At 39.6% G+C, this 23,289-nt stretch overlaps 2 protein-coding genes and 1 long non-coding RNA gene across 3 annotated transcripts in view; 1 reads left to right on the top strand and 2 right to left on the bottom strand.

Annotated features, from left to right (window-relative positions):
- gcn1 (GCN1 activator of EIF2AK4) overlaps nt 1–9,889 on the bottom strand; it is a 29,039-nt gene extending 19,150 nt beyond the window's left edge. The window contains exons 1-19 of the mRNA XM_038702849.1: nt 9,821–9,889; nt 7,423–7,525; nt 7,267–7,330; nt 6,441–6,572; nt 5,668–5,776; nt 5,374–5,472; nt 4,729–4,863; nt 4,361–4,538; nt 4,180–4,254; nt 3,875–4,003; nt 3,736–3,786; nt 3,546–3,644; nt 3,223–3,396; nt 2,960–3,112; nt 2,763–2,855; nt 2,596–2,671; nt 1,065–1,224; nt 722–911; nt 423–547 (exon numbers count right to left, since the gene is read on the bottom strand). Coding sequence (XP_038558777.1) covers nt 423–547; nt 722–911; nt 1,065–1,224; nt 2,596–2,671; nt 2,763–2,855; nt 2,960–3,112; nt 3,223–3,396; nt 3,546–3,644; nt 3,736–3,786; nt 3,875–4,003; nt 4,180–4,254; nt 4,361–4,538; nt 4,729–4,863; nt 5,374–5,472; nt 5,668–5,776; nt 6,441–6,572; nt 7,267–7,330; nt 7,423–7,525; nt 9,821–9,838 — 2,163 coding nt within the window. The 5' untranslated portion in view covers nt 9,839–9,889. The remainder of the gene's footprint in view (nt 1–422; nt 548–721; nt 912–1,064; nt 1,225–2,595; nt 2,672–2,762; nt 2,856–2,959; nt 3,113–3,222; nt 3,397–3,545; nt 3,645–3,735; nt 3,787–3,874; nt 4,004–4,179; nt 4,255–4,360; nt 4,539–4,728; nt 4,864–5,373; nt 5,473–5,667; nt 5,777–6,440; nt 6,573–7,266; nt 7,331–7,422; nt 7,526–9,820) is intronic.
- A 270-nt stretch (nt 9,890–10,159) lies between these two features.
- LOC119891960 lies at nt 10,160–11,055 on the top strand. The gene is made up of 2 exons (XR_005442494.1): nt 10,160–10,531; nt 10,740–11,055. It is a non-coding gene; the product is annotated as an uncharacterized LOC119891960 (long non-coding RNA).
- Nucleotides 11,056–11,765: 710 nt separating this feature from the next.
- On the bottom strand, nt 11,766–16,249 carry vamp5 (vesicle-associated membrane protein 5). The gene is made up of 3 exons (XM_038703979.1): nt 15,945–16,249; nt 13,759–13,902; nt 11,766–12,798 (listed from the first exon to the last, which is right to left on the bottom strand). Exons 1-3 carry the CDS (start codon nt 15,945–15,947, stop codon nt 12,640–12,642), a joined length of 306 nt encoding a protein of 101 aa, XP_038559907.1. The 5' UTR covers nt 15,948–16,249; the 3' UTR covers nt 11,766–12,639.
- Between the last annotated feature and the right edge of the window lie 7,040 nt (nt 16,250–23,289).

Raw genomic sequence — 23,289 nt, 5'->3', positions numbered from 1 at the left:
ATAATGCACATGTCAATATCTGCCACGTTGTTCTTTCTCTGCAAATAGTTGTATTATTTTTCTCTATTCTTTTATTATTCTTATACAACTTGAATTTGTTGATTCCATATTATATATTTCTACATTTATTTATGTCAACTGTATGTTTGTCTACGTGTAGCATCTTATCACCAAAGCAAATTCCTCATATGTGTAAAATACTACTTGGCAATAAAGCTCTTTCTGATTCTGATTCCTTCAAGATATTCAGCACCTTTTGACATCCTCGATGCAGAATGTAAAAAACTGCACAACTAGCTAACACAGTGTATTTATCCTCCAGTCGATCTTGGGTTCTCCACTGGAGTCAGTACACTTAGGTGTTCTTTTGTGTATAAATGTCATGTCAGTGCAGAATAAAGAGATGTGTGGTATTTTCAGACCTGGTTGTCAGCGTTGACCTCCAGTAGAAGTGGCAGAATAGCCTCGAGATTCTTTTCTATAAACTCTTCTGCTTTTATGTTCATGGAGAAGAGCAGAACAGGCCAGAGGCCGCAGCGAGCTTCGACTGAAAGAAATATACATGGAGGGATGTTAAATATGGGACAGAGCACTAATGCACAGACACACCCGTGTGCTATTATGCTACAAATCCTGGCATATGGTTAATGCTTAATGGTTAACCTGAATGTGGTTACGAATGGGCAGCAGATTGATTCCAGAGAGCAACTCAATCTCATACCTATGGATGGATGATGACTGACGATGAGGATCTCCATTGCCAATTTTTCTGCTTCGTTGGGGTCGCCCCATTGGCCGGCAGAAGAGCAAACAACACACAGCGCATCCAGCAGGACGCGAGGGGGAATGTAGCTGCGACCCAGCTCAGTCAGCTCTCCAGATTCTGATACCAGGACGTTCTGGGGCAACACCTGAAAGTTCACCGCACACAGTCAGTAACAACCAGGCTGAGAAAAACATGAAATTATCTTTTTAACAGTAACGCTGTAGCGGTTGATGATCCGCGACCAACTTTCAGAGATGTAGCTCTGTGTTTTTGAGGTCTACGGTGAAAAAGTCAGTACTTTGTGTTTGTTGATGACCACGCGGAGCTCTCCCAGAAGGCCATAGGCAAGACTGGATCCGCCCAGAGAGGAGAGCAGTTTCTTGATTGTCTGTTGTGCTCGTTTCCTCACACGCCAGCTCCGAGACAGCAGAACCGCAACTGTGGCATGATGATACATCCTACAGAACAGTCACATGGAGGAAAAATGAACTACTGATTAAAACACTACGAAAGTAAAGTAAAGACAAATCTGCATCGTAACTATATTGTGTTTCAGGGGTCGGCAAATAAGTCTGGCATCGGGCCAAATTTTTTTTCAAGACAATATATATGGCGGGATATTGACAAAGTCAAATTATTTCAAATCATGTGCACGTTTAGCTCAGTCGGTACTGTGTGGGACTCCCGTTAAGTAGGTTGTAAGATCGATTCCAACTTACTGCAGGAATTTTTTTCTCCCTTGTTAAACAAATTGAATAAAAGGGCACTTTTGCACATGCTCACAATAAAGCATGTGCTGCAGTGTGTGTGCGTCCCGGCGTTTGATCCGCATTCATAAACCTATGGACGCTTATTTTCCTTTCCCTGAGGAAATTTAGGGGAATCCGATGACACGTTAACTGACGGCTTTTAGAGGTGTGTCAAGCAAGCCAGAGACTCTTTTGAATGTCCTTCAGAACTCTTCAAAGTTAAAGATCTTAATAAACTCGACATGAAGCATTGCTGCAAAAAACGCTGGAGCTTTTATTTTAGAGGTACAATCACTTAAGAGGAAGTGACTATGTGAGTAACTGTTCCTGTCATGACTGAGATCCATTTCAGCACCAGCTGTTATCAATTTATTTATTTAATTTTTTTCTGCTATCAAAGCAATCTGGCCGCCTATTGCCGACCACTGTTGTATGTGTATATGTATGTGAAGACTGTTTTTATGTGCAGTATGTGAGTGCGGGGGGGTCTACTTAAAGTAAAAAACAGTCCCTCACATATACTGCACAAGCAGTATACTACAGTAAAACAGACCTAAGGCTAATTCAATTCTAAGAAAATATGAGTCTTATAAATTCACTTTTGATAAACCACAATTTCAAAGAACATTTAAATACATATTCAATGCAATTTTCAAAGTCAAAAAAATGAACACTAATCAGCCCACGAGTTTGTGCTACCACTTAAAGAGCAATTATATACTTGCTTTTAATTTTGTGTTTGCATGCGCATGATGGCTTTTCCACTGTAACACTATGTATCCACATGATGCAATTACAATTTTGTACATGAATGGTGGAGACAGTATATTAGGATGTTCAGTAAGGTCAGCAGGCAGTGTCAGCACATTTAGTTAAGTTTTCATTGTGCCAACTTGTAAGTTAAAGGAACATATTCCGGTGTTTGATAGGGATAACGTGGCTCCTCTGGGTACACACAAAGTATGCAAGCAAATATGTGAACTGCTGGCGTAAGTATTTTTGAACATAAAGAGTATTTAAGAGCTCCAAGACACATTCAAGGACAAAATTCTCTACATGTTAACAGGGGTACAGACTCACTGTGATTTGCTGGTGTTAAGCCTGTGAGCATGGTCCAGGAAAAGCCTTTCGCAGAGCTGCAGCACTGTGAGCAGAGCTAAAGACAGAGGGAAAAAGATTCAGTTATTTCATGTTTTAATATTTCACTCATAAGTCACACTTTAAGCTAGTAAGATATGTTGCCTTACTTTCCTCACTGGCCTGGGAGAGGAACTTCTCTGTGGTGAAAAGCGGCTTCTTCTCATCTAAGATCAGGTTCCAAAAGCTGGAGAACTTTGCCTCTGCAGAGACAAAAGACAGACATCCTTATCACTTCCCAGCCTTGTATGCTAGGAGCTCTTCAACAGCCTCAATAAGTGAGAAAAAGAAATAATGCCAGCCTCACCTGTCTGTGTCTCCAGCAGTGCCAGTCTACACAAAAGAACAGATGCTGCCACGCCTTCTGCGAGCAGAGCATGCTGGGAGTTTTGTGCCATAGCCTTCTCCACTGTTTGGAGGAGCAAAGGCATGAGGGCTGAGGCTTGGGTCAGAGTGTCACCTAAAAAAAGAAATAAACAGGGAAAAGGTGAGACCACAGGACTAAGGAGTGAGTTCAGTTTAAGGATGTGTATTTTGGACGTGTAGCATAACATCCTTTGTGTGACTGACCTCTGAAGGCCCCCAGCATAGCCTGAAGGTAACCGTGTCGAACCAGAGAGGTGGAGGTCTTGAGGGTGAAAGCTTTCTTCAACCAATCCAGCAGAGCAGTGGGAACTTCCACTGTGAGGCGACTGCTCCACTGGGACAGCACAGACACTGCATGCACCAATGTACCCTCGTGAACTAAATAAAACAGAAAAGTTAGTATTGGACTGACACATAACACTGAGGTCTCTTAAAGAAGCTCCAGGCCTGAGACATAAACTTGAGTTATCTGCTCTTTTTGTAACTTGAATGTCTTTTTTTTTAGTTACTAAGTCTGTCTAGCGTACCTTCTTGTTGTAAATAAGGGATGAACATGACGGTGACTGCAGAGCTGAGGGTCTGACTGGAGGTTCCTGACACAGCATGATAGCTGCAGCTGGCAATCCCTAAGAGAAGATGATGATAATTCTCATGTTGAAAAAAAAATAGTCCCATGGGTAGCTAATAATAATAATAAGTGTTTGCAAGGCCTCTTACCTGACAACACACTCATCTTTTGGGCAACAACTGTGAGCTTCCCCTCAGACCCTGCAACCACGGGAATTACGATTCAGGTGAGCAAAACCAGACACGACAAAGACAACATTTCAGTCTAATGGGTAAATAATGAGTTCACCTCCGAGGATCTTGAAGAGGTGCGTGACAATGTCCTGAACAGCGGAGGGGTCACTGCATTGCTGGACCAGGTTCTGCATGGCCTGGACCGCCTCCTCCATCAGCTGGGCATTATTAGCTTTCAGCTGGCCTGAAACACAGTACATTAATTAAACACACATAATTATGCTAAATTCATCACCCCATGCTTCAGTCATTACTGCCCTTGAGACAAATCATACCCTCATGAAAGAGGATTTGCTTTAAAAATATGTTCCACAGGACGCATACTAAACTAAATCAATTGAGCATCCATTAAGGCCTTACTTGCGATGGCCTTTCCAATATCCATGGCATACTGACTGAGGTCGAGAGTTACAGCGGACAGCAGGCAGGAAACGGCTGAAAAGAGACCAGACGATGTTTTAATCCACTGTATGAGTGCTGCCTGAGCATTAAGCAGGCAAGTCTTTATCATGATGATCATCAGAAACTGAAAGCTTCTCACTCTGCATGGCGTTCTCTGGACTCCGGAGCATCGTCTTCTGCAGTGTAGGGAGAAGCAGCTCCTTGAACTCGGAGTGGGACACATGGCGCAGTAAAGAGCCACTTTTGTCCAAAATGTGCTGCTGTGGTTTTGTCTTGCTCATAAGGACTGATTTTATGTACAGGTCCAACAGGGCACTCTGAAAATCAATTTCAATTAAAATCAGCTTTATTGGCATGAATGTATAGCAACAGTATTGCCAAAGCTACACATAGATTACATAAGAAAAATCAGTAGACACAAGGTGATATGTTGTAGCCCTGAGATTATTAAAGAACTATAGTAATCAACACCATCAGGCTCTAAATGAACTGATAATTAAAACTCACCTTATGCTTCTCTATTGTAGCTTTGTCTTTCTGAGCGGTGCAGAAGTCTAAGCACACCCCGAGAATGGCCAGAGTAGTGGGGCTCTGATCCAGACTCAACAGTGTGCTGATGTATTGATCAGCCAGTCCATGGTTCTGTTGAGAGGACAACAAAACGTCAGACAGCAGTCCACAGCAGTAATGATTTCTGAGCCAGCCTGAGTTTATAAGACATCAGTCTAAACCCACACAGGATTAATTAGGTGGGTAATAAAACATTTCCTCTCCTCTCTCATAACAAAAGTCCCTGGTAAATTACAGACTATGATGAGCTGTGGGAAAACCATGTGACTTTCAGCAGGATTTGTATTATTTTATTAGTAGTATGAAAATTGGAATTATTTAGCTGTAATTTGATTCTTAACATAGACACTTTGAAACTACTTAAAAGGTGTAACAAATCTACAGCACATGCTCTTCAAACTAACTAGCAAAGTCAATTTTTCCAGGATCCTCCCTAGCCTGGTACCAGACCTCTGTATCAGCCCCCCACAGATCTGATTTGTTTAGTGATTTAAATAAAGTTAATGAAGTGAAACAAAACAAAATTCAGTCTGATCATCAGGATGTCTTTTACTACCAGTGTGTTCAGTGAACTGTACTCACTTCCTCCAAGAGGTGACTGAATTTCTTGAGGCTTGACATCTGAGCCGTGGTCTTGGCTCCACCCACCACCTCAGCCACAAGAAGACTCTGAACCTCCACCTAAAAATGAAACATTGATCCTGGTCAAGTGTGGGCATATTCTGTGTGACAGATTCAGCCACTTTGGCAGATAACCAAGAGAGTAACATCTAACACCTCAGTAAGAACTGTATGACTGTGTCTAAACAGCCATTTCAGAATCATATAAAACCATTGTATTTTGAAATTTAAAAAGACAGATACTCTTTTACTGACCATTTTCTTCCAGATGGGTCCTTCTCTTTTCTCTGGGGCAGAAAACACACTGGGGACTAAAAGGCAGGTCCAAGACAAGCCGATGAAGGCAGCAGAGCCTGCGCTTTTACTGCAAATATAATAAGGGAAACATAAGAGAGTGGAGGGAACAACCGGGATAATATACAATCAAACACTGGTTCTTCTTAGACCCACTTTTTTGTTTAATCAGTTATTTGTTTTGAATGTTTCTTTTTTATTTCCCCTTGTTATCCAACTATAAATAATTTTTTTTTGTTAGTTAATCGTTTATTAGTCTACTAATAAACCTGTTACTGTGTATGAATATAGTTTGTTGTATATAATATAGTGTTTCTGCTTACTCTGCAAAGACTGAGCTCTCAAAAACAAGAAAAAAAAGCATTAAAATGGGGGAAATATTACTTAAAATAAGCAAAATTATCTGCCAACAGAACAAGAATATTTCACTTGCTACTTAAGGCCAAAAACACTTGAAACAAGTGAAATTGTCTAACATAAAAGCCTTCAATTAAGATAATTAATCTTACTAAGATTTTTGTTTTTGCAGTGTACTGCACTCTCATCCTTATGATATACACTACACTGTATAATTCTTGCTTAGCCTGCCTTTCAAACACTGACAGTGATGTGATGATGCACCCGTTCTCTTCAGTAAATCTGTAAATGTAGGACTTTACAACCACAGGAAAAAAGTGGTGTAAACTTCAAAATGTATAGATAATAAAACTACAATATAAAGTTGAGAGCAGTACCTGGGCTCTCCATTTTTGCTGATGACGCCACTGTTCAGCAGAGAGTGGAGGAGGCTGGTCACCAGGATGTCAGGCTGACTGTCAGCCAGTTGGGCAATGACAGACAGGAGCTCTCTGCGCGACGCAGCATCCCTGAGAAGCACGCAGATCCATGTAAACACAAAGGATATACACTCACAGACATTTCTATTATTTTTTTCCACCTCATTTGTATCACTGAGGGCAGCATTTCCCCTAGAACAGCAGTGGAGCTGCTGAGCATAAGAGCGGAGAGGACTATGGGATAATAGACAACCAAATATTGGTTTCAGAATTTCAGCATTTTCCCTAGGTTTGTGGAAGACTTGTATTTGTGGGGGGTTTGGGGCGCTACCTCAAGATAATTCTACTTTAGAATTTAACTTAAATTTTCTTATTGAGAACAAAAGCAAAGGTTAATAGGTGCTTTATGCATTTTTGACATGCTGCAACTGTCCCCAAGGTTGGTGTGACATTTAAGCAGCGGCGGTCATAATTTTGACTATAGGGGAAACATTGAAAGGGTAGGCTAATCAACAAGAACATCTCTGTGTATAATCCAACACAATTCAACAGCGCCACAAACTACGTCCTCTGAAATGACTATACAGTTGCACCAACATGTCTCTAAAACAGTTTCCACAAAATCTAAACATTATAACCTTCATGAAGGTAGGATTTGATGCAGGACTGTTGAATTTGACCATATTCGTTTTAGCTAGGTTTACCTAAAACGAAAACCGTTTTGTGAGGTTCCATTATGTTAAGTACAATTTTCTTGTGGCTAAAAGTCAACGCATACACCTACCGATATCTGTGTGGAGTGAGACAAAAGAGCTTGCACAGCCCTTTGATGGCAGGCTCTGGTAACTCTGTAAGAGACATTTTAAAGAAGCCTTAGTCTCGGTTACAGCAACTATTTTAAACACAGTGTAGAAAATGAAATAACATAAAAACCCCTCACCTTTTCCCTTTATACACTTTTTCAGCTCCCCGAATATCTCCTTGCGCTCTTTCACACTGGCTGTAGTCACTTTTATGGCAAATTTCTTCAGTGTGTCTGAAACCTGGAGAATCAGATTGCCAAGTAGGTTTACACATACAAGAATTTGCTTTGGTATTTTGCTGTATAACAATAAACACAGTAAGTAGAAAATATAAAGAAAGATAAAGCAAGCACTGCAAGTCAAGAATCATAAATGGAAAGATATGAAAGTATTATAAAAAAAATATTGACTGTTATTTAAATGACAGAGTGTGCAGGGATGGGCCACAATCTTTCCTGCTCGCCTCGGAGTCCTGGAGGGATGACAGATTGCAGCCAATCACCTTCTCTGCAGAGTGAATGATGTGCTACAGACTGCCCTTGTCCCTGGCAGTGGCAGCAGCGTACCAGATGGTTATGGAGGAGGTGAGGATGGACTCAGTGACAGCGGTGTAGAAGTGCACCATCACTGCCTTTGGCAAGTGTGATGGGGGAGGGTGGGGCTGGGCTCTTTCTGAAATCACAACCATCTCCACTGTCAGCTGCAGGTTTTGTTCTGACAGCACCAGGTCACCAGATGGTCAATGTCTCACCAGTAGACCGACTCATCTCCACTAGAGATGAGCCCAATGAGGGTGGTGTCATCTGCAAACTTCAGCAGATTGACAAACTGGTGACTCGAGAAGAGCAGAGGGGGAAAGAATGCAGTCTTGAGGGGAACCACTGCTGACGGCCCTGGAGTCAGACACGTTTCCCAGTTCCCTGGGATCCAGGAGTGGTTCTGTGGTGGATTTGAGATAGGACAACACAAGGCGCTCAAAAGACTTTGTTACCACAGAGGTCAGGGCAACAGGACTGAGAGTCGTCGTTGCGGTATGGGGAGGGGTGGGCAGTTGTTGTCACAGACGAAGGTCCTCTACAGCTTCACTGGACCACTGCTTTGATATCCTCACAACACATTTAGAGAGTTTAAATAACTGGCTGTATGTAGGAATCAGGTGGACCCAGTGCAGGGGGCGGCGTGATAGGCACAGGTGACTGCTGACAGTGATCCAGAATTTGACAGTGATCCAGAATTTTCTCCTCTCTGGTCAGACATTTAATAAACTGTGCGTATTTTGGGAGGTCATGGCTGTGATGACCTTATTAAAGTCAAAGAGGACCATAACTCAGGAGTCCAGGTTTGTCTCAGTGAAGCATAAAACAGAAGATGAGCCTCTGTTTTTCTCATCTAGTTTGTTGCACAGTGAGGCCATGTTGGAGAGAAATATTCTTGGTAACAGTGTGCGAAGTCCGTGCGGGCAGAGACGCTCGAGCGCCCTGGCTCCCTTCCCTCTCCTCTGGCGTTCGACTTCATCAGCAAAGGTAAGAGCACCTTTCACCAGAATATCCAATAACTCCACTGATGAGGTGGTAGTGGATGGGAGGTGGAGGGAGGGATGGTGGGTTGGTTTACAAGTATATGATTGAATGTTTCAATGCGAGTATGTTTGATTTTTTGCTTTACATTTGTAATTTTAAAAGCCCTTCTAGGGAGGGGCATTGGAAATTGGCAGTAGCTATAAATGCTGTGATGCAATGCATTAGAAAACTGTTTTGTCTTTCTTTACAGCATCTGTCCCTCTAAAATAAACTTTTTGAAAAATCGCAGCATTTGTCAGTCCGAACAACAGTCCAGGACCACAAAAGTTAAGTTCATAATCTTATGGGACAGGGAAGGGCGGCTTATCTTTACATTTTAGAGTCTGGCCCGAGGGAACACTTGGCATTTATTCTTAAAATTCATCTTTGGGACACTGTTGATGATCAGTACTATAATCCTACCATAATGTTTCAGTTTTGACTGGAATTGTTGTGGGTGGGACAGAGAGTTCTACAAAAAACGATTGAGAAACGTGATGAAATGTGTCTTTTCATTCACTTCCAACATATCACTTAGGGTAACTAATAACAATTTACTAACGTTACTCATGGAGGGCGTGGCTTAACTCATCACACACAGGGCTCGTCTGCCTAACTTGGGAAATTCAGACCAGTTGAGGTCGATGACAATACGTTTAAACCCCTGACGAGTTAGTTTCCAAGACGGTGTTACTCAAATCAAGCTTGGGCCCTCCTCCCACTGTGTCGGTGCAGGGTGGGTAACGTTAGCTGCTGCAGCTTCAGCCTCATGAAGTCACACTGAGGCTACGTAGCACTGAGCTAACAGCCTGCTCGCCAGCTGTTGTTGACATTTGCCCTAGTTTTCTGCGTGGATGCCAAAACACACGAATATGTTTATACACCGGCGCTCAAAATACCACGTATTTTGTTTGTACCGTACTTAAATACCTTTCTGTAAGAAGATAGTATAACATTAAAAACCAGGCACACAAACCTGCGTGTCCGCTGCCATCTTGCCGGTCTTGATGCAGGAAGGACTTTTTGATGTGACTTCCGGGTCAAACTGCTACGTAACCCCTTTTTTTCTTCAAAATAATCCATTATTTTCTAAATATTTATTATATATCTTTATATAATATATTAAAATAAACAATTGATACAAATAGAAACATGAAAAAATTAAAATAAAAAGGAGCACATGTGCAAATATATATCATTAACCTGTGTAAATGTCAAACATGCAGATTGAAATAGCTGATTTGAGGAAACAGGGACACGCACATTACATTTGCATGCATTTAAAATTAGATAACAGTAATAGTTCTTTCAACTTCAAGACATTACTTTCTCTGTTTTTGTAGATGTTCAAAATCGTTTTTTGTTTGTTTTCACTAATAGTTATGGTAGGTTACTGAGGGTAAGGGTTTGCTGCAGGGAACTGCATTGGTATCGCAAAACAGGTTTGATAAGATAGCCTACTTGGTATTTCTGTACATACTGGCCTATCACTCTGTTCCACAAAGGTATCCTTAAAAGCATATTTTTTATGGGTTTGTTGTGTTGTGTAGCCTAAATTCATCTTCAAACCATTATTGTTTAAACTTGTTCCATGAAAAGCTGTTGAAGTTGAGCTTTGTGAAACTTTGCAGCAGACATCTCCAAATCTGGGACAAACAAATTCCAAACTGCATAGAAACCACCAGACGTAAGTGAGAAAATATGTTTTTTTTGTAATTTGGGTGAACTATCTCTTTAATTTAGCCAGTTTTGGCCCACCACCTGTAGGCTACTTCATACTGTTTCAACATTACAAAACATGGAACAAACTGTTTTATTGTAGATACATATCAGACTGTAAACTGCACACTGTCTTACCAACACATCATAAACACAGACACCTCTTATCTCCATAGGGACTGTAAAATGATTTCAGTCTTCAACATGTCAGCTGTAGAACAGTGAACTTCCACTGGAAACACCGTCATCTGGAGTGTGAAAGTGACACATTACCATACCTCAATCTGGGTGACTCAGTAGACATGTTAGTTGCAGTCCCCTGCACTTATCTAAACCAAAATTGTCTTTTCCGGGAAATGTTTATGTACAGTTATTGCTAATATTTTATTGTTGTTCCTTTATTTTTATTTATCACTATTGTGATTTTACAATTGTAAAAAACTTTGTTACCTTGAAAGGTGCTGCATTAAAATAACTCTACTTACTTACTAATGGTATGTGTCTACATGTTCACTGCACTGTCTTCTGGTTATCTGTAGAGATTCACATGGTTAGATTCACCAACAGCACTGAGGCTGGTTATGAAAATAATGGTAAATGTGTTTATTGTATTAACAGACCACCTGCATCTCATTTTGCAAAGCACCCTTAAAATATATTGATTCAGATACATTTTTCATCATTAACAGTAATTGTCCTTGGTTGACGAATATAATGCCTGGATAAATGGTTCAATAAAAGTCAAGTAAGGACATTGGCCAGCAGGGGTCATTGTTCATTCTGCAGATTAGCTGCAATTCAATACAAACATAATCATTAACTATTGACGGTTCCAGGCTCAAACTTTAGGCTCTAACTACTGGTTCCATGGGAATTATAGCTATATGTGAAATTAAAAATTTACCAGTGGCTTGGCTGTTGGTTTGTATTGACCCAAAGTTTGTGCATTGTGTTTTAGATTTGATTTTAGACGGGTCATTTCACCAAAATAACACAAAACATAAGCAAAGTATGAAAAAAATGAATCTGTTTTCTCGGCACATCTTATACACGTTATAGTAAAGGTAGATAAAAAGATACTCTTTAGACATACAATCTGTTTTCTTCAAACTTCAATAAATTTTAAATTCCGACCAACAAATATGCCAGCAAGAGACATTTTAAAGAAGCCTTAGTCTCGACAACAAAATAAAGTGAGTGAGTCTTTTGCACATCCAAACACATTTTAATGATACAACTTCAGGTGCATTTCATTTTAAACAAATGTTTGTGACAATACATTAGTACATTCTTCCCAATCTGAAGCTATCTGAAGCGGCATATATTCACAAAAGTTAACATCTGTTCTGTTTCTCCTCTGTCTTCTTGCACGGACAGTTGACTCTCCCCAAATCATCGATTGAATGGTCTGTGAAATGGATTCTGTCTTCAGTTCAGTGTGCTGTGACAATTTTCTGTTCCTCTTAGTGGTGCTCTTGAACCTGAACCACTATGTACAAGCAAATTTATAGCACAAAAGGAGTTTGGTTAAAAATATCAGTAGTTCATAGTTCTGCTTAAAGTGTTGGGATGGTGCCCGGGCACCTTTTAAGTAAGAGTTTAATAAATCTTCTTGAAGATTTGTGTGTCCTTCCAATGTGGGCCCGTCTTCCATCCATCCATCTGTTAGCTATACCCGCTTATCCTTATCGCAGGGCTGACACATAGAGACAGACAACCACTCACGCTCATATTCACACCTATGGGCAATTTAGAGTCGCTGACCTAACCTGCACAGACACGGGGAGAACTTGCAAACTCCACACAGAAAAGCCCCAGCTGGCCAACAGAGACATGACCTTTGAAAAGTTATAAAAAAAACACAGCGAAGCAGCTGAGCAATCAATGGTACCATATCACCTGAAGACTTACACCAATGAAGAGTGGGACTGACAGTCCCATAAATATTTTTAAACAGAAATATCACACACTGAGCAGTTCAGGCGGGAATCTAGAGTCCCATTCCTCCTTTCCTGGACCTGTCATCGTCATGGCCCTCAGTCCCAATATCTTATTTTCCATTCATCAGCAAACCAGCTACTGTGATCCTGTGCTATTAATAATAGCAATGATTATAAGTACGATAATGATGAGTGCCGCTACCACTCCAATGCCAATAAAGACCACTTTCATCTTCTTGTTCTCCCATCTTTTCTTTTGCTTCACCTGGTTGGATGTCTTCTCAAAAGATTTACTCTGCGGAAAAATACACAGAAAGACAGAGGATGTTACATTGTGTTGTTGTGTAACTAAACTGCTTTCAAATGGAGCATATGCAGAGGTAGAGACAGGTTTATTAGCCCAAAACCGGCATACTGACTTCTATAGAACTTCCAAAGTCTTCTAAAAAAACATATACAATCCAGAAAACTCACCTTGCTTCTCTTAGTTAAAATGGCTAAATTAAAATATATATAATAAAATACTATGGTTCATGGTTGCCTTGTTGGTCTGCGTTACATTTTTAACATAGCATTTCTCAGAGGACTAAAAAAGCAAACAGCCTGATGAGATTTTAGCCGTGGAACCCCATAGGGATACACTTCGTGATGGAAGTTCAGTGCTCATAGAAGTTCTCAAGGATATGACACCGTTTGACAGTAATCAATATTTTTACATCAACAATGGATCAACTAATTACATGTGATGTGAAAGGGGGGCACTGACCCACAAAGATTTATCTCCTGACTCCCCCTTTTTCCCCATTGGCCCATGTTACATGTTTGCTTTTTTAATTCTCTGAAAACACTGTGATAAAACACAGGCCAATGGGGCAATGTGGGAATGATGTGACCAGCTTGTTGACCCCCGGACGGACATTCGCCTCATGGCATGTCCTGGACACACTCTTTCGTACCCAGGGAGACCAGCTCCTTCATTCATCTTAGGAAACAATAGGAAATACCTCTCTAAAAATAGCACCATAAAAAAGAATCAGGATGTAAATTGTACATTTGTTTTCCTCTCCAGCTCCACCTAAGGTGTATTTATAGACATCAATATGACATTTCCTAGTTTTAATCACTAGACGCCTCGCTTCAGGCATTCACCTTATCCATGCAATCCAGAGACTTCCACAGAGACCTCTTAGTTAAAATAGTGTGGTGTAACACTAAGTAATGATGTTTTTCCACTTGGACAGCTTCTCTTGTTTACCTTTTCCAGCAGCTCTTCAGCCCTGTTCTCCAGGTCGCCAAGTTTAACAGTTTTGTCATCAGCCTTGTTCAGGTTGTCCAGCATGATGACCTTGACCTCCTCAACGTCCTCCTGGGCCTGCTGCAGGCGGCTCTTCCCATTCTCCTGTCCAATCAACACGCACAACATGGTTAAAGAGTGAGACATCATGTGGGTTAATCCAGTCTTTGGGACTTTTTGCAGGAATGTGTGTGTGTGTGTGTGTGTGTGTGTGTGTGTGTGTGTGTGTATGTATGTGTGTGTGTGTGTGTGAACTTTCCTATAGTGAAACAAAGATGGAAAATAGTAATAATTGTTTCTTGAGGGAAATCTTCAGGTACACAGGATGTGATGTATTTTATGGTTTGGGATAAACAGAGCATCTGTTTAGCATTTAGCAGTTAGCATGCCAAGAAATACCTAGGATCCACTGTTTTTGGAGCTTGATCCATATTAGGGACTAAAAGTCTGGATAGCTTCTTTGGATTTAAAACCATTTCTTGTGAGTCCCGCACAGTCTTTCTTTAAGAGCTTTTGTACTTCTCCACAGAGCACAAGTTCTGAAGTTACATTCTTAAATCTAGTAATTCATTCATATTTAAAATGAAAATCTTACAGCTTATTGTCTAGACAGGCTGCCAACTGAAACAATTCAACCTATGTCTGATAATACAGATAAGATCGGCATGCTGTTTTATAAACACTGCACTACAGTCATCCTGCTGTGACATGTTTTTCAAGTAGACTGAGAGTGTATTGTAACTTTATAGCAGTTCATATTAAAGCATATATAATATAACAACATTTTTATTCAAAGTATAATTTCCTCAGTGCTGAAACATAAAGCTTAGGTGAAAAGAGAAATAAGTTATGAGACATGAAAGTAATAAAATTAAGTAGGACAGCTTTCCTCAGATCAGGAAGAACTCAGTCTAGCAGCTGTTTACACTATCCTTAATGCCTGCTCGGAAGAAAAATGCAGCTCCCAAGGGTCAGTAAATGAGCAAAACAGCAACAAAACGGGTTGCTAGTGGTCGCTAAGATAAAAACCCTGGAGCAGGATATTTAGAGAGCAGTTTGACCTTAAAGCAATTTGTATCCTGACTCCTTCACTTTTGCCCTCTGAGCCATGAGAGGAAGCCACCATCTCAAAAGTTGACAGGAACAGGAAACCCACAGACAGAACAAAACAAGTACATTCTCAGCATCTTGATTTGGTTCATAATTTACTGTTATTTCCTGTTGAAACATGATGTATGTATACTGTCTGCGAGTTGTAGGCTAAGAAGAGTAAACTTTATATCAATGACAGGTGGAAACTCATTAATGGATGCCCAGAAAGCCCAGTTATCTCATTTTTGGCCCACCATAGTGGTTGAACAATAGTCTAAAATTCAGCCTGCAACGTCTTAACACAGGAACTGCTGCCCATACCAGTACCCCTCCTTGCTTCCTTCCTTCCCTCATTCCCTTCTCCCTCCTGCCTGCATTAATGTACCTGGCATTATTCTGGGAAACCACACCCACTAGCATGCTCATTATAGTTTAGCATGGCACTCTGTCTTATTTGAAAAGTGACAACAACTGCTATGCTGTCAGCTAATAATAACAATATTGTGTTTTCACTAACACATAATAAAGTTCATTCATATTTAAGAAGAGCCCGCATGAAGGTTACTGGGATGTATGCCATGCTGTCATTCTTTACTCATGACTTAGAACTGAATCCAGATGACATAATCTTTTACATTTATTTTATTAATTTTATTTACACTCATCTTTCCTTTCGCACTTAGTGCTACTGTTAAATACATACCTCAGCCAGAGTAGACTCACCTCTTTGCATTAACCTAGCTACCCCATATCAACACTGTGAAGATAATCATGTATTTAATAACTTTTTTTTTTTTTTTTTAATGCATGCGTATTCATTTACTACCTGACGCCAAACTCACACTGGTTACATAAAAAAAAAAAAATTGAATCCAGATACCGTGTCCCACTGCTACCATATGGGACTCTTCCAACAGATTATGAAAGGGCATGGTGTATTTTTAAAAAGCATTCCTGCCTATGCAAAGTTTCCTCTCTCTTCTCTCTCTCCTTATCGAAGCTGCTGAGCATTACAACACGGCAATCAAGACCCCAGGAGATTAATATTGACTTACCATGTTTGTCGAGTCTCGTGCTGTGTTTGAGTCGAAGCTGTCACCGGATCCAATGCATTTATTATAGTGCGACTCGAGTCAACTTTGGAAACAGGAAGCACAGCAAATCAGCCCTGCAGTTTTAAATCTGCCTCCGATGTCCACCTTGTGCTCTGAAACAAACCAGTGCAACGTTTTGCGTTTTGTCTTCCTTTCTTTCTTTGTATCCGTCTTTCAGTGTGTGAGCTCACTTTGACTTCTCCAGAGCTGCGGCCGTCCTTCTGGCTGCTGGGTGGGCTAAGTGCTTTCTGATTGTGTGGGGCGTACACATAGACTGTATATAAAAAGGGCGTACGTAGTAGCCTATTCCCGGAAACTTTACAATTACGTTAGGTCGTCACGTGACCAATGCACGCTCGATAAACTCCGGACTTTCCAGGATGGCAACTTGTTTGGTTAGGGGCACTTTGGTGAAAAGGGTGCTTTCGATTTCCCATAACTTACCATAGAAAGGCTTATTCATAGTGGTGGAAAATAACTAGTTTTACATTTACTCAAGTGCTTTTTAAATATGTTTTTTCTTTTTTTCTCTTTTTTTTTTCTTATTTACTATTTCGTTTACCGGTAGTTTACATGAGTATTTTTCAGTTTTGCTAGTTTTACACCAACACCTTTTTTTCTTCTTTTATTTATTTATTTACTTTTTACAGTTGCTGGTTACTTTGGCTAGACCTATTAATATTTTACAATCAAAACATAAAATCACAAGCCATGAGCCATTGTTCTACTGTATACAAAGTAGGAAGTTCCACTTCAACTAGCTTCAGCATTAAAATGCATCTTCCATGTTAATGCATCAATGTAAATAATCCAATAATATATACAATTTTATTACATTCTGAAATAACACTATGTATATTTTTACTTGATACTTTATGAATGCGGGGCTTTTACTTTAGCAGAGCATTTGTTAAGTTGGTAACACTCTACAAGACACAATGGTGAATAGTTACTTAGGAACAAGTGAGGAACAAATCAGGAACAACCTGAAGTTTCTGAATATCTCAGAATCGGGACTTTATAGATGATAATGGAGAGTTACTAGAGAACAGACTGAGAGATATTAGATATGAATCATTACATAACGATTAGTCGCTGAGTGGCACAAAAAGTGTTCATTAGTTACTCATTACTTAATCACTACTTTTTTTGTGTACACCAAAGTAAACATTACACTGAGTAATTGCAAAGTACTAGCTCTTAACTTATGATTAGCTGACCATTACTTAACTTTTTTATGGTATAATCATGAGGTAAGAGGGATTACTTATAACTCAGCACAATCACTTGTCACAAAAAGAGTAACTAATGATTAAGTAATGAGTAATTAATGAGTCCTTTACTTAAGTAAAACCGTATTGCAAAGTTGTAGTGTGAAGTTTTGTAATTCTATTTTCACTTACTACTTCTTCCACCACTGCTTATTCAACAAGTCTGAACAGATCCAGCAAGTGCATGTTGAAAACAACAAGTCAGAAAGTCAGAATCTTATAAGTGTTAAGACAGTTTGTAATGACATTAGACATCAGGTGTCTAGTAGGTGCTGCATGGTTTTTGATTGTAGTGTCACAACTGCAAAAAAAAGTGTATTTCTGTAAATGAATCCATGTTCCTTCCTTTTTTAAATTTAACATCAGCATAGGCTGTAAGGTTCTTAAAGCACACTTCAAAATGTGTATGTTTCCTTATTGTTTATTTGTTGTTTTGTACATACAATATACTATGAATGTTTTCCTCACCACCTGCAATGATTTGATTTACTACTGGGGACCAAAACAAGTTATCTTTTTATTTATGTTTTATTTTCTCTGGCCACTGAGGTTGGCAGTTTCAAAAATATTCAGGAGGAGTGTGAGCTGTGTGATTAGGGGGGATGTGGAAAGTGAGTCCCATTGTCTTTTCTACTGCACATATGATATATACAAAAACAGGAATGGCTGTTTAGTATGCAGCACCTTTGATCTGGATTAATTTGTGTTGTTTTGTAAGCCAATGAATGCGAGCTGGGCATAGATGTAGAGTATACATGACACAATGATCAAACAATTCATAAAACATTTGGTTTGCATAAAGGTATAATAGCCTATATGATATAAGCCATAATAATGCTTGCTATAGGCTGTACCACTACTATCATGCAGTTGTATTGTGTTAACCTTTAAGAAACTTTATGCTGTAAAGCATGAAGCTTTTTCTCATATTGCTTGGGGTCACCTGGAGAACAAAGCTGTGTCAGCATATGTGTAATTACACACAATTTTCATTTCTGAGTTGGTCTTCAGATTCTCAGGGGGACCTGAATGCAGCAACACTCAGACTTTACAGTGACATTCCCTTATCCCCCTTATGTTTGCGGTGTGCTTGGTGTGTTTTGTTTTTTTGTCTGTCTCTGTGTTCTGCTTTCTCCCTCATGCCCTGGGGCTGCTGGTGGGCGTGGTCACCTGAGCTCCAGTCAACTCACCTGCAACGCATCTTGTTAATTAGCACACCGGTGTCTCATCCTGCAATCAACTCACCTTTAAAGACCAGCTCAACCTTCCAGCCCCCCGCTTGATCGTTGTACCATACAGTACCAACACGCCAGCCCGTTTTCTGTCCTGAGCTACCAGCATCTAGTCTGAGCCCTTGTGCTGAGTGCTAACTTGTTTTCTCTCTGTCCTAACCACAGAATACCTGCCAGTTCACAGACTCGGATTCACTCCTGTGACACGGAACCCCCTGAGCTTAGGAGCCTGAACCTCATGACCCTCGGAACGACCACTCCCCCCCCCCCACATCTCTGTTCTCACTTGTGTTAAATAAATTCTCCCATTGCAACCTACTCTGGTCTGCGTCTGAGTTTCTGGCCCCGGTCCTGACATTTACCCTGTTTGTTGTCTGTTCAGTGAGAGTCTGGCAGCACCCAACTTGTCCTCTCTATAAATCTTTGTCATGAACATTCAACCAGTCCATTTCTAGCAGGCCTTTGCAGACGTATTGTAGAACACTGTGTGCTGTTTGGTCACTCATGGGTGTTGCCTACTTGTGGGCTGTGCGAGATTAAGAAGGTCATTGCCGGTCCACCCTTGTGAGAAATATGTGTAATAAACATATAATATCCCCACAGGGACTTACTGAGGCACTTTTTTGATGTATGTATAGTATCCTTTAACTGTGGTTCTTTTTTTATTTAAAACAAAACAACAGTGCCCTTGTCTTGCAACAGACTCCTCTGTGGTTATATAAGTCTTGTGTGTTGGGTCACATAATGTGGGTTTTCTGAAGCAGGACAGTTGCAGAACAGTTAGTCATCAGTTATTAAAACTGTGCTGCACTGAAAATTACACAGGCTCTGTGTGTGTGTGTGTGTGTGTGTGTGTGTGTGTGTGTGTGTGTGCCCTTGCCACACTTATATATAGATAATGAGCTGACAGGCAGACAACACAACTCCATTGTAGCTCAGCTGCGTCACTCACACAGGCAATTGAAATTCTTTCCATTCTTTCGATTAATTGAGTGACAGTTAAATGCCAATCAAAGCATCAACATCATTTGATTGTGGAAAACATAACTGAGAGTTGATCATAAAAAGTCCTATTTATAACACCAGTTGGAACACTGCTGTACTACAGTTCATGTAATCTGTGTCAAAGGACGAAAAAAGAGGATCTAAAGCTAAAAGAGCTCACAGAGGTTCGAAAGTAAAGAAATATCAGAAAAAGGAAGTGGGGTAATTCAAACATTTTGCATTACAATCTTAAAGGGGTAAATTCTCTTCTTCTAATGAATTTTGCAAAACAAGGTTAATTTGAATGAAAGAATATATTTATGAATTATTAGCTGTAATAGTATTAAAGTTAAAGGCCTTAATTTATTAAATTAACTCTCATGCTGCTTTGAAAGATTTATACTAATTGTTTTTATTGCCATAAATTTTATAGATAATTTTGTTACGTGTTGTTTAAAAGTTAAACTACGTCCTCATGGGAGCACTGGGATGCTAAGCACCAAATGATAAGAGAACAGAGCCCAGCGCGGATGTGAAAGTAAATACAGAACTAGTGCTGTGGGAAAGTATCTGATCGTAATGTGTAATGATGTTTTCCTGTAAATATTTGGTTTGATTTGTTTGTTATTGTTTGAATTATGTCTAAAGCCTAGAACATGTATATGTAAAAGAACTGTGTAAATTCAATAGTATTTCCAGACAGATCCCCACTTCAAAGATTTGGACTGATCATTTATCTCCATTATAAAATGCCATAATTCTAGGGAGTATGGTGATATGCTTCTTTATTAGTAAACACTAAAGAGAAGGGAGTAAATCACCCAGGGCCTCGCCATTTCTTAACACAGACCTAATAAACCGCATACAAATACAACTAATCTAACAAAACATATCTAATGCTACTGATAAGGTGTTATTATGGGAGGGGAAGCAGGAAACAGCCTGATCCTGTAACTGCTTTTATTTACCATACATAATACCAAACCAAAGTTGTGAATAAATCTGAGGGATCAAAATCAGTGGTTTGAAGTGATGTTATCAGAAAAAGCACCATCATCATGTATTGTACATTACAGCTACTTTAAGAGCCACTTACAATTTCACTATTTCTAATACCAATATTAAGCAGTAATTATAACTATAATAATATTAGTACCAATACTAATAACAGTATAATATTTGAAGTACAATGTAGTATAGTTATATGGTCCACATTTTACCAAATTATACTGCACCATAGTACTGTAGTAGTGTAGCAGTATACTATACTGTCTAGTATCATACTATACCATACAATAGTATACTAGAGTATAGTAGTGTAGTGGTATGTTATACTATCTAGTACCACTCTAAGCCATACAATAATATATTAGAGCGTGGTGTAGCATAGTAGTATAGTGTAGTACCAAACTATAGGCATACACTAGTATAGTATAGTATAGTAGTGTAGAGGTATGTCATTCTGTCTAGTACCATACTAAACCATACAATAATAGATTTTAGTTATATTTTCTAACTAAGGCAGCACGAGACTTGTCAGGTCAGAGCTGCTGGGGTCAGAGACCCGGCCAACAAAAGGCTTCTTCTGGGAAAAGCTGCACAAATACAAAGGCCATATTCAGCATGCTCATCACCCTCCCTTCGTGTAATTGTCTAATGCTCGTGCATGGATGGCAGACTCACATCCGCATGACTACAACAGTCTGAGTCCAGGCTGATTTCCCAGCAGAAACAAATGGGCTTTCAGTGGTTGTTCTTGTTTGTGTTTGTCTAAGAGGCTGTTGTTCCAAAAACTCATCAGGCCTTCATGGGGATAAAACCTTAATATTCTTCTCACCACTTGTTGACAAAACAGCTCATTAACTCTGATGGGATACACAGTTAACTGTTGTTGAGTCAACAGGAGAGGTTTGCCTGTTATGACCTGTTCAACAGTCTACCTAAATTTTTCTTTTGTCTTGCTGAGTTGTCCTAAGGGTTGTTTGGTTTAAATGCCCTTTGAAATGTTTGGTGAGCATATTTCAGGTTTTTCTTTTTGATCTAGAAACATACTGAAAAATTATATTAAAGAGATAGTTCACCTTAATTTTGATCCATTTGTGGTCTTCATGTGAAGGCACTGAAGTCATTCTTTTTAAAATACAATTAAGAAATGTTGGTACATTCCTATCAACAAACAATGTCAGTTAATACGCCTTAACATTTCATTTATCCTTATTTGAAAACAGATGCGTGCACAGTGAAGCCATTCTGGCAACTAGCCTCACCAGCTGGGCCTCATTTGTAGTATACCCCCATTTATTCTTACTGCATTCTTCACAGTACTACAACTAATATGATCTACTTTAATTTTTTTTATGTTTGTAAAGTTAAATGTCCTTTTCAGGAAGGTAATTACACTATTTTAAATACTCCACAAGCATTTTTTTCATTTGCTATTGCTTTGATGTGATTTCGTTACTAAAGCCCAGTAATAAACTGAACAGAAACCAAAAGTGTGTGCCACAAACAAAATATGCCACATTGTATTTCACTGCATTTCACCAAGATCTGATCTCAACCACCAGAGCAGCTGTGGGGAAACCCCTTTATATCTACTTCCTACAGGCTCAGATCAGTTGTACTCTCTATCTCCACCTTGTGTCAGTTCAATAAAAAGCAAATGAGTAAAAGTAAAACCTGTACTAAAATTATAAATGCAACACTTTTATTTTTGCCCGCATTCATCATGAGCTGAACTCAAATATCTAAGACTTTCTCTATGTACACAAAAGGCCTATTTCTCTCAAATATTGTTCAGATCTGTCATAATCTGTGTTAGTGAGCACTTCTCCTTTGCCGAGATAATCCATCCACCTCACAGGTGTGGCATATCAAGATGCTGATCAGACAGCATGTGTTGCACAGGTGTGCCTTAGGCTGGCCACAATAAAAGGCCACTCAAAAATGTGCTGCAAAAACAAAAGGGCTGCGTTTATAATTTTGTTCAGAGTATTTTTTATCTATCAGAAAATTAAAACAAAAAATACCCCTGTGAATTGTTTTAATCAAACCTTTAAAAATGGACACACAGCATAGATGATCTCCGTATGAGAGTGTGAAAAGACAATGAGATTAGGGCTACAGGACCATGTTAAAATCGATTTTCTATTTGTACAGAAATCCCATACAGCTTTCATTGATCCATTTTTGTAGTATAAAACAAATAAAAAAGAAGTAGCCTCTAAAAAAAAACCAGACATTGGTTCAATTCTGTTGCAAATATGATATATATATATATATAAATAATGTCATAGATTACATGGACCCAGCAGGGAGAGCCATGGATGGGCTGTAAAAGAGCTCTCTCAGCTGGTTAGCTGGAGGAACCTGATCCTTCAACACTAGAATGCAAACAGACATGGGCCTGAAAACTGATCTCACCCTGGTGGTGTTTATTGAATCAAGATACTGAAGCCATATGTTAAAGTGTGGAGCTCTTGTGCAAGCTGTGCTTGTTTTCTGTCAGTGCCCCAAACTGACTCTTCAGTGACCTCTATTGCTTCTCAGCAGCTTCACAGCAGCGGGGACCTGAGCTGGGCTGAAGAAGTCAAAAATTGTCTACTGTATTTCTAAAGATACTGGACACAGCGGTATTTCAAAATCCACCACTGTTCTCCCAGCTCAGGAGGAAGCTATCAAGTTGAATTTTACACCATTAAAAGTAAAACTGTAGAAAGTAACATCATTTTCTTTAACTTTGTTTGTGTATTACTTACATTTGTATATTTAAATACTGTGTATCATTAAGAGTATGTACCTCTCATCACATATGAGCAC

This window comes from Micropterus salmoides, unplaced genomic scaffold, assembly GCF_014851395.1.
Source record: "Micropterus salmoides isolate LMB-PRFRI ecotype aquatic unplaced genomic scaffold, ASM1485139v1 Ms_hic_scaffold_7, whole genome shotgun sequence".
Lineage (NCBI taxonomy): Eukaryota > Metazoa > Chordata > Actinopteri > Centrarchiformes > Centrarchidae > Micropterus > Micropterus salmoides.
This window is presented reverse-complemented; position numbering and strand designations above follow the sequence as displayed.

Coding starts and splice junctions, on each gene's coding strand:
- vamp5 (XM_038703979.1), bottom strand. Junction 12,799..13,758: donor CTGAAGAGCTGCTGGAAAAG/GTAAACAAGAGA, acceptor ATTTTTCCGCAG/AGTAAATCTTTTGAGAAGAC.